This window comes from Tenrec ecaudatus, chromosome 12 (genome assembly GCF_050624435.1).
Source record: "Tenrec ecaudatus isolate mTenEca1 chromosome 12, mTenEca1.hap1, whole genome shotgun sequence".
NCBI lineage: Eukaryota > Metazoa > Chordata > Mammalia > Afrosoricida > Tenrecidae > Tenrec > Tenrec ecaudatus.
Window position 1 is genome coordinate 131,677,179 of NC_134541.1, and position 10,738 is coordinate 131,687,916.

At 39.3% G+C, this 10,738-nt stretch overlaps 1 protein-coding gene across 1 annotated transcript; it reads left to right on the plus strand.

The window, feature by feature from the left end:
• The first annotated feature begins 2,591 nt into the window (after window positions 1–2,591).
• LOC142422984 (olfactory receptor 2AE1-like) lies at window positions 2,592–3,533 on the plus strand. Its single transcript, XM_075528184.1, has one exon. The coding sequence runs from the start codon at window positions 2,592–2,594 to the stop codon at window positions 3,531–3,533; it is 942 nt and encodes a 313-aa protein (XP_075384299.1).
• Window positions 3,534–10,738: the final 7,205 nt, after the last annotated feature.

A 10,738-nucleotide genomic window follows, 5' to 3' on the forward strand; every position in this document is an offset into this window, starting at 1 on the left:
TCCTCCCACTTCCTTCTCATGTGCCTTTAAGGCCCACAGAGGGGTAGGGGAGGAAAAGCGATCACAATGGGGGATATGGGCACTAACCAACCCAAGGGAGGTTGTGTTTACAGTGGACATTCCCGCTCGGAGTAGCTCATTCCCAGTGTTGACTGCTTGGCCAGCATTGTGTGCTAGTCTGGCTTGACCTGTCCAGATCAAGCACATAAGTTGGACATTAGCCCATTGTCTGATACTAGTCCATTAATTCTTCCACAGACTCATGCAGCACATGCAATGATGCTGAAAGCAGGAAGATCACAGCCCAGTGGGTGGGAAGTCTGGTGGACCCTGTGGCAGTGGAAGCATTTCCAGGATTCTGGCTGCCATCAGTGTGGCTCCATGATACCAAAGACGTGATGTCCTCTGCGGCAGGTCTGTTCCACCCACCTGGGGTGAAAGCAAGATGGGAGTGCAGCACACCACTGATGTGCACACAACCATGAAGTGCCTGCAGAATCTCCAATGTAGACTTCTGGCTTGGGAGTACAGCACTTGGTGCCCCATCGAAACTGGCTGTGGATTATTTACAAGGGGGCCACACTGAAAGACTAAAGGTGGGACTGTGGGTATGTGGGTGGGAGACTGCTCCATCACTGACTGCAGGTATAGCAATGTGCTCACCTTTCAGATATTATTGCTGAAGACTAAAATGGTGCAAGTGCTGTTAGGTAAGAGGTACTGGGATAGGTTACCCTGAAAGAAATGGAGACTGGACAGTTGGCTTTACCATGTCCTTCTCTCTCTTTAACGTAGAGGTATTCGGGCTCTGGTAGACTTGTGACTATGTCTTTATTTTATTTAATTTTTGGTGTTTACCTATGCAAGATACCCAGGTTAGACAACCCTATGAAGACAGGGACTGTACCAGTGTTTCCTGGGGGGCATTGGAGGGGAGTCAATAATATTCGGGAAAAGAGAATATTAAGTGTTGTAACTTTGACTGTGAGTAGAGTGTGGTTTTCCTATAGTGTTTGAATAACTGAATTGTATCTGAGAGGAAATAGTGAAAACTGAATAACAGGTGAACATAATGGTGGGATAGAAGAGGGAATTTTTTATTGTAATTTAGTGAGATATTAGTGACATTGTTTATTCATTTCCACATTCCATTGGAACTCCTTTTTTGGGAAGGGAATGAAACTGGATCTCATCCAGTCAGCTGTCACACAAAAATGTGTTGGATTAACTGAATGAGCACTCCCAGCATTGCAGCCCATGGATGAAGAGTCTCAGCATCAGACCTGAAAGGCATCACCTCTTCTTTAGTCTTCTTTATTCATATAGGCCACTAAAAAAAAAGTCAGTTGTGTCAGGCACAGCAGAGACTTCAAAGTGACAGCAGTCCTTTTATATTCACGATGGGTGCTTGTTGGTTTATATGTCAATATGTTTTATAGAGCTAAATAGTATTTAATGTGTGTATGGGAGCTAAGGTGACTGTTTTAAAGTGTATCAACATGGTTAGGGTCAACTTTGTGTCCCAGAATCCCCCTTCTTGGTGTATGTGCCTGGTGAGGACAGGTCATAGGAGAGTTTCTTGGGAGATTCAGACAGCAGAAGTGAAACAACCACTTTGTGTTTTCCACATATTCTGCTGATACATTAACCCATTGCATCTACAATATCAGCAGCCGGTGCTGCACTCTGCTACCTTAGTATACGCTCCTTTGTCATCTCTGACTTAGGAGAAAGGGGTGTGGGTTCAATTCCAGAAGAAGGGTTTCAGCTACTGCTGGATATCCACACCATCAATTGCAGAGACAACAACAAATCCCAACAAGGTTCTAGCCTACTCTTGATATGCCCCACTTTGTAGTTATCTTCTCTTCCCGTCCTCTTGACCTTTAGAATTCAAGTCTAACACCAGACACAAAGGCAACATTCTTACAAGGCAACAGTCTTACAGAGACTGCTAACCAGCTTCCATAACTGCAGAAGACAGATACAATGTATTTCAAATATGTATATTTATTTGTATATGCTTGTATGTGTATGCATTTGTATTTATATTCATATCCAAACACACACATATATCCTAATGGGTATGTATTAAATTTTCTATGATTAATTCTTGACAGATACAATAAGATAAGAGAAGAAACTATGATTTTAAGTCTAGTATTTATTATAGTAAAAATATTGTGTAATATAACAATTTGTGAAGATACATTTTTAAGTCTCCCCCATCTTTATAAAAAGTACTTTCAATAAATAAAATTACTAAATAATTACAATAGATCATGGGGGACGGGGGCGGGGAGGGAGGGGTCAATGAAGAGCTGATACCAATGGCTCAAGTAGAAACAAAAGTTTTGAGAACAATGATGGCAATAAGTGTACCAACAAACTTGACACAACGGATGGATGTATAGATTGTGATAAGAGATGTGCGAGTCCTGATTAAATTGACTTTTAAATTGCAATAGAAAAAAAACCACCCAAATTATTTCTTTAATTTCAGATGCATATTGTTAGGCATATAAGCACCTATATTTCTGATATCACAACCTATTTAACTGTCTATTTCCCTAGGGATTGAAAAAGGAGAGATGTGGCTCAGGAATGACACTTCGTCTCTGGAAGACTTCGTCCTTGAAGGGCTCTTTGATGACTCTCTCACCCATCTTCTCCTTTTCTCCTTGACAATGGTGGTTTTCCTCATTGCAGTGAGTGCCAACACCCTCACCATCCTCCTCATCTGTGCTGATACTCGGCTTCATTCGCCGATGTATTTCTTGCTCAGCCAGCTGTCCCTCATGGACCTCATGTATGTCTGCACCACCATCCCCAAGATGGCAACCAACTACTTATCTGGCAAGAAGTCCATCTCCTTTGTGGGCTGTGCCATCCAGCACTTCATCTATTTATCGGTGGGTGGTGCTGAGTGTCTCCTTCTGGCTCTCATGTCCTATGACCGCTATGTTGCCATCTGTCATCCACTGCACTATACTGTCCTCATGAGCAGAAGGTTGACATTGATGATGGCTGTCATGTCATGGTTAGGAGCATCCACAAATTCCCTAATCCACACAGTGATTTTGATGCACTTCCCTTTCTGTGGCCCTCGAAAAATCTCCCATTTCTACTGCGAATTTCCAGCTGTTGTGAAGTTGGTATGTGAAGACATCACTGTTTATGAAACCACAGTGTACATCAGCACCATCCTAATACTTCTCATTCCCATCTCCTTGGTCTCTACGTCCTATGCCTTCATCGTCCACAGTGTGATTAAGATGCGGTCAGCTGGGAGCAAGAGAAATGCCTTTGCTACTTGTAGCTCTCACCTCACTGTTGTCTTTCTCTGGTTTGGTGCCTGCATCTTCTCATATATGAGGCCCAGGGCTCTGCGCACTCCATTGCAAGACAAGGTTGGTTCAGCGTTCTACAGCATCATCACTCCCACACTGAATCCTCTGATTTACACTCTCCGGAATAAGGATGTAGCTAAGGCCCTGAGGAAAGTGCTGGGGAGAGGTAGCACCAACCACTGACTGTAAGAGAAGTTATCCCAAATAGAGAGGAATGAGATAATAACCTTAAATCAATTGCAGAAAATCTCTAAAATTTCAGACCACTGGACAGACCATTACAAGGTGTAGATTCTAGGTTGTGTTGTAGTTTTTACTGCCAAGAAAGTATAAGGTTTGCACTTTCTTAGAATGATGTGGTCAAAGTAGACTCCATTAGTCCACTTTAATGGCCTTCCAACCATACTGGAGGATGATTCTGTGACCAGATAAACAGATGTTACTTTTTTTTCTTTTTGTATTCCAATAAAACTTTATGTACAGATACTAAAATCTGTATTTCTTTTAAAAAATCATTTTATTGGTAGTTCTTAACAGACAGTATAACAATCCAAAAAACAATTATATCAAGCAAACTTGTACATATGTTGTAATCATCATTTATAAAATATCTTTCTACTTGAACCTTTTGCTATCAGCTCCTCTTTTTCCCCTCCCTCCCCACCCTCACACCTTTGTGAACCCTTTAATAAATTACATATTCTTATTTTTTCATATCTTACACCATCTGCAGTATCCCTTCACCCATATTTGTTATTTGTACACCCTGGGGTGGGGGTAATGCATATTCATTGCTCTCAGTTCTCCCTTTCACCACCTCCAGTCCCCATACCCTCATGGTATTGCCACTCCTGTTAGTTTCTGAGGATTTTATAGGCCCTGGAATCCACGTGTCCAAAGCACTTATCTGTACCAATGTACATAATCCCATCTAGCAGGATTTGTGTGGAAGACTTGAGGTCATGCTAGTGGGGGGAAGAAGCCATAAAGAACTAGAGGAATGTGGTGTTTTTCGTCAGTGTTATACTGCACCTTGGATGAATCATTCTTTGGTGTGACTCTTCTGTGAGGGGATGTCTAATTGTCTATAGATGGGCTATGGATCTTCATTCTGACACACTTTCCTTCACATTGATGTAATTGTTTGTTTTTGATCTTCTGATGTCTGATCCCATCGACACCTCATGATCACACAGCCTGGTATTCTTCTTCCATATGGCCTTTGTTGCTCCCCTACTAGATGTCTGCTTGTTTAACTTCAAGCCTTTAATACCCCAGATGCTATGCCTTTTCATAGCCGGGCACCATTAGCTTTCTTCACCACATGTGCTATGCACCCATTTGTCAATGTGTGGGACATTTGTGAGACACTGGCAGTCCTTCAACTCTTGAGGGCTACCAGGTATTCCTCTGTAGAGCAATTCAGGCTAAGCGGGCACAGGCAGCAAACACCAAGGCAGGTCACCAACAGTCAGCCAGTCTGACAGTTCCCAAATCATGTGTCCCACAGGTAATGTAGCTTTCAAATTGAGGCAAAGAACAAGCAAGGTGGCCGCACACAGGTCCAATGATCAAAGAGCAAGAGACAAGAAAGGCGAAGCTCGTTGAGCCATTTATATCTATGCCCTTAAATTAATGCCACATGTATTTACCAGCCAGGTTGGCACAATAAGCCAACTACCTCAAACCTGATTATTATTATTTCTTTTATTCTGTTCTAATTCCTAGAGGTTTTGTGACAGCATATCCATCATAAATCTCTCTTCCTTTTTCATATCAAATTTCCTCTGATAACTCCTTTTACTGTGTCCCAACGTTTGGTACACTGTATTCTCAATCTCATTGGTTTCTAAAAAACTTCCTAATTTCGATTCTATGCTGGGACAGTGCCGACAAAGAGGGAAGTCTGGGTGACTTCTATATTTTAAAATTTATTCAGGCTCAACTTGTGTCACAGCATGTGGTCTGTTTTTTGAATATGTGCCATGTGTGCTTGAAAAGAATGTGAATTAATTTGCATTTGGGTGGAGAGTTCTAAAAATGTCAGGTCAAGTCACTCAATTGTAGGGTTTATTTCTGTAGCCTCTTTGTTCGCTTCCTTCCCTCTGGTCTCTTTCTCAGAATGCGATGCATTAATGTCACCTACTATATTTGTTGAGTCTTTGATTTATTTTTTGCATCTTTTAAAGAGTTTGATTAACAAACTTCATGGGTCTCTTGTTGGGCGAGCATATATTTATTATGCTCACTGGTTCTTGGTCTACTGTTCCCTTGAGCATTATATCATGCCCCACCTTATCTCTTGTTATGGCTTGCACCTTGATATCAGTTTTGTCAAAGATTAGGATTGTAACCCCTGCTTTGTTTTTCTTCTTCAGGGTGCTTTGTTGTCCAGTCTCTTTCCATAAGTTTGTTGTTTTCACATCTACTTAAAAAATATTGATACCAAGTATGTAATATTGATACCAAGAATATAGATGGTGATATAGATATAAACACAGACATGGTTATAGATACAGATATAAACATAAGCAAAAATATATGGCTTTCAGTACTACTATATTCACATTGCTAAATTGTCTTATCAAACAAAGTGTCATCTTCTCCTATTTGCATAGGTCTCTTAATTCTTTGTAGTAGTGTTTTGCAGTGTTCTTTATGTGAGCCTTTTGAGTCTCAGGTAAGTCTTATTCTGAAATATGTTATCTATTTAGTAGCTGTGGTAGTCACCCTCTCTGGTGTCAATTAGTCTGGGTAGACTAGAGAAACAAATGCATGGATACGCATATGCATATAAGGAAGAGGCTTATATACAAGAGCAATTCCATAACTAAAAAAAAAATCTCAGCTCATTCTAGATCAAGTCCATAAGTCCGATATTAGCCCTTGTTTCCTATATCAAGTCCTCTTCAGAACTCACAAAACACATGCAATGACACCGAATGGAGAAGATAACAGGCCAGTGGGTAGAAAGTCTTTGGATCCAGTGGCGTTGTGAGCATCTCAATGCTGGCAGGGGTCTCTGTGATTTCTTTAGCTTCCGAAGTCTAGTTGCGCCCATGTGACTTGTCTTCTTCAATGTCTCCCAGGGAGTGGCAGAGAGAGAAGTGTCTTCCACCTCCAAGGAGGAAATACCAGATTTCCCAGAATTCTCAGGAGAAGGCCATGTCCACACAGAGTCCCATTGGCTATATCCAGATTGACAGCCTAGACTACACCCTACACTCTTAGTCCTTAAATTGACCATAGTAGCTATTATAAATAATATTGTTTTTTTAATTAATTTTTCTTAATTCTCCTTGTTGCTCTAAAGACATAGGACTGTTTTTTTCCCCCGCATTGATCTCTCTATTAGGAATGAGTGCTCAATTTTATCAAATGCTTTTTCTGCATAGGTGTATATGACTATGGATTTCTTGATCTTTATTTTATTTATGTAATACAGATATAAACATAAGCAAAAATATATGGCTTTCATACTAATATATTCACATTGCTAAATTGTCTTATCAAACAAAGTGTCATCTTCTAATTGTTTTTCTAATGTAGAACCATCTTTAAGACTGGTATAAACCCCACTTTATCATGTTGTATTATGTTTCTAATATATGTGGCTGAATTCCACTAACTTTTCTTTTATAAGAGGACTTTGCATCTATATTCATGAATAACCTGGTGTGTATTATCTCCTTTAGTGTTATTTTTATCAGATTTTTTCCTGTTTTTACCAAGCAGTAAGTCTTTTATCCCTGGAGTTTTTAAATATGCTAAATACCTTTCAGGGAATTAAGTCTCTTTTATACTGTAGGGAGTTGGTTTTGCATACTGTGTAATGTGGATATGAAAATCTTTTTCTATTATGAACTGGGTTAATTAATTTACATATATTAATAACAGAATTATCATTGTTCTGAAATCAGTCACACTATATTCATATGAAAGGGCTTTAAAAAGTTTGTGAAAATGTAGAACTTAAGCAAATAATAATGACATTTTCCCACAAAGTTTTTAAGCCCCTTTTGGTTCTCTGCTCATATTTTTTATGTTATGAAATGTATGTACATTTTCTTTGCTTTTTTATACTTCTGAAATTTTTTTAACTTTGTGTTTTTGTACTCATCATTTGGTTCATAATTTATTTTGCATAATACTCTAATCCCTTCCAGTTTTGGTGCTTTCCTGTCAAGAACTTTACTTATGTGTAATTGTCTACATTAAATCAATTCATAGGTCATCTCAATGCCACCCTTCCCAAATATTTTCCCTCTGCACATTGGTACAAGTTTAGTCCAAAACAGTTTTTTAAAGTGTGAAGGATCAAGCTGTCCCTTTGATGATTTGGTAGCCCTGATATTTTGAGAAATCATAACAATAAATAATGAAAACTGGAGAAGCATTTATGAATTTGAGTTATGGTGCTGGCAAAAATATGTAAATTATCACATATTTCCAGAAGAACAGACAAACAGTCTTGGAAGAAGTATAGCTCTTTGTATTTTGGACGTGTTGTCAGGAGAGCTCTATGCCTGAAAAAAGACATCATGCTTGCTAGAGAGGAGAGTCATTGAAAAAGAGGAGGACCCTAAAATAAATGCACTGACAAGGTGATTGCACGAATGGGCTCAAACATAGGAAAGATTATAATTATGGCAAGGACTGAGTAGTATTCTCTTGTGTTGCACATGGGAACACCGTGAGTCAGAATTGACCATACAGACACTAACAACAATTCATTTTAATAAAACAAACAATTCATTAAAAAAAACCAATTCACTTAAAATAACAACCAAAAGTAATATGGAAAAAAGTAGTGGTAACTGCATAGCTTAGGCCTTGGGGATTGCTTTTCTATGTTATGGCACATAGGAAAAGAGTGTGAAAAGTGACTAGATATATACCAGACGATAGCTTCTCAAAAGTGTTTGATGGAAAGGTACTAGAGTCATCTATGTTTCAAAAGGAAAAACAACTCAGGTTAATGGACCACTGAAGAAAATATCCCCATTCTATTTTCAGAGGCACTATGCCCACAATATTTCATTCCCCTGATTCCTATGAGCAAACTCCCAGCCATGTCTATTGGGAACATATTTCTAATAGCACAGTGAAGAGTCCAGAATTAATAGTCTCCAGAAGAGAACTTGGATGTGTCCTTTGCGATGAAATCCCTGATGCCACATATTTGGTGATTTCAGTTTCTCCCGCAGGACATCAGAAGCCCTCTGGACTTGGTGGATGTATTCTTTCTTATAGTGACCCTATTCCCTGAAGATTAGCTCAAGATAGAGAAAGTCTATCCTGATTCCAGCCCATGTGCTGAGGAAACAGTTATGCATTTAGAAAGAAGCTTATTCTCAAAGCAGGAGGACGAGAGTCAAATTCAGATTCTATTAAGTAGATAAGGATGGATAAAGCTAAGGGTATGTGAAGCTGAGAAGAAGAGGTCTTGGGGTGACTCAGAACATCAGTAAATCCCAAGCACATTTTCTGTGGCGCTGAGCACATTGAAGATTCAGCCAGCCTCATATTTAGCTTCTTAATCAGGTAAAGCTAATAATATTAATGGAAATTCTATTGCTTAAGCTCTCACTGCCTCCTTCAGATAGGAAGGTGACTTAGATAAATCTAAAACAAGGAAGCACATGCATGATTCAAAGGCACAACTAGTAAAGTTGTAATTTAATGTGCACTGAAATGTGTTGATGGAATTCAAATCTTGCATACACATAAAAAAGTCATTGCAAAGAAGGAAGACATAGAATGCATTGCAGAATGATATTCATTGATACTCTTGTTGATGATCTCTTTTGATGATAATATGTATAAACAATGATGATTTCATCGTGGATAATGTCCACTACACCATTCCATCATCAAATACAGATTTCCTGTGTTGGGAAAGGTAGACTTAGGAGCATCAAAAGCCTTGTGTTTTGACGTTCAGTGGAGTCAATGTGGACTCCTATTGCCCACTACATTTCACTTTTCTACTTGTTCAGCTCACAAATCTCTGAAGAGGTAGTTACAGAGAAATAATATTGAGGATTGAGGTGTCCTGGAATCATTTATGAGAAACTAGGTAATCCTGTATTTTTAAGCTTATCTTTCTCACTCCTAAGAGAATAATATTTGGCCAATCAATGAGGAGGACAAAGAAGATGATGGGGAGTGGGTCAGGCAGAAATGGCTACCTGTGTGCAGCAAATAAGCGTTGGAATTATCAGGAAAATATCCTAAGGGAGGAGTAGAGAGGCCTGAGGCTGATGATAGAAAACTTGCATTATGCAAACTTACAGAGAAAGATGGATATTAGTGGAGAAACAAGGAAGCATATGAATGTTAAATTAAAAGAACATATTTATTGCACTGGATTTTAATGTTAGGGGAGAGCTTGAGGAAAGTTGTGCTCTTAGTCCACAAGGAGATAACTTTCAATAAAAAGTTTGGGTGATATGTAAAGATGAGATGCAAAAATGCATGAGTCTGGAGTGAAGGGGACAGAAAGCATGCACGCGTGTGTGTGCGTGTGAGTTATAGGTGGGTGGTGACAGAATAGATGTGATTTTCTTCATACTGGTCAAATGATACTATGGAAATGCATTTCGTTTTGAATTATTTTTTTTAAACAATGGTAATGTGGAATACATGAGTACCTGGGGAGAGATGCTTAACATGAAAAGTACAAAGAGGAACAGAATGGTTAGTTTAGAGACCAAAATAGATTTGTGTTTCTTGAGTCATGCTACACCCTGGAGATCCAGTTAGTTCTCATTCTGATTAATATTTATGTGAGGATTGCATGCAGTCTGCCTGATGAAATATCATCAGCCTCATTTTATTGGTGTTATTCGTACTTTTAACAGTGTCAGGTCATAGGTCTTGTCAGCCGTCGAGGACACAGTATGGTGATTTTGTTTGTTGTCAATGTGGCACCTGTACCTCTTTCTTTCAATCATACTTAATCTTCAAACAAATATGTCAATGATATCTATCAATCTAACATAAAATAATTCCCCATATAAAACAAAAGACACACTAACTTTCCTCCTCACACAGATATAAAATGAAACAAGCAGAAGATGGCGAACCTTGCCCCATAAGCTGATGTTGCTGTGCGGCGCCACAGTGAGAGTGCTGACTCATAGAGACCCCAGGCACAGTGGAACAAAGCCCTGCCTGGTCCTCCATCCTCAAAGTGCTTCTTATGTTTGAGTCCCTTATTGAAACCATTGTGCTAATCCATCTCAGTGAAGCTCTTTCGCTTTTTCACTGCCCTTCTGCTTTAGCAGGCTTGATGTCTTTCTCTGAGGATTGGTCTCTCCAGATACTACGTCCAAACCATGGGAGGCAAACCTTGCCATCATTGCTTCTGATGAACATTCTGGCTG

What these genes read in the sequence shown, in the direction of transcription:
- LOC142422984 (XM_075528184.1), top strand. Translation starts at nt 2,592, where the DNA reads ATGTGGCTCAGGAATGACACTTCGTCTCTGGAAGACTTCGTCCTTGAA.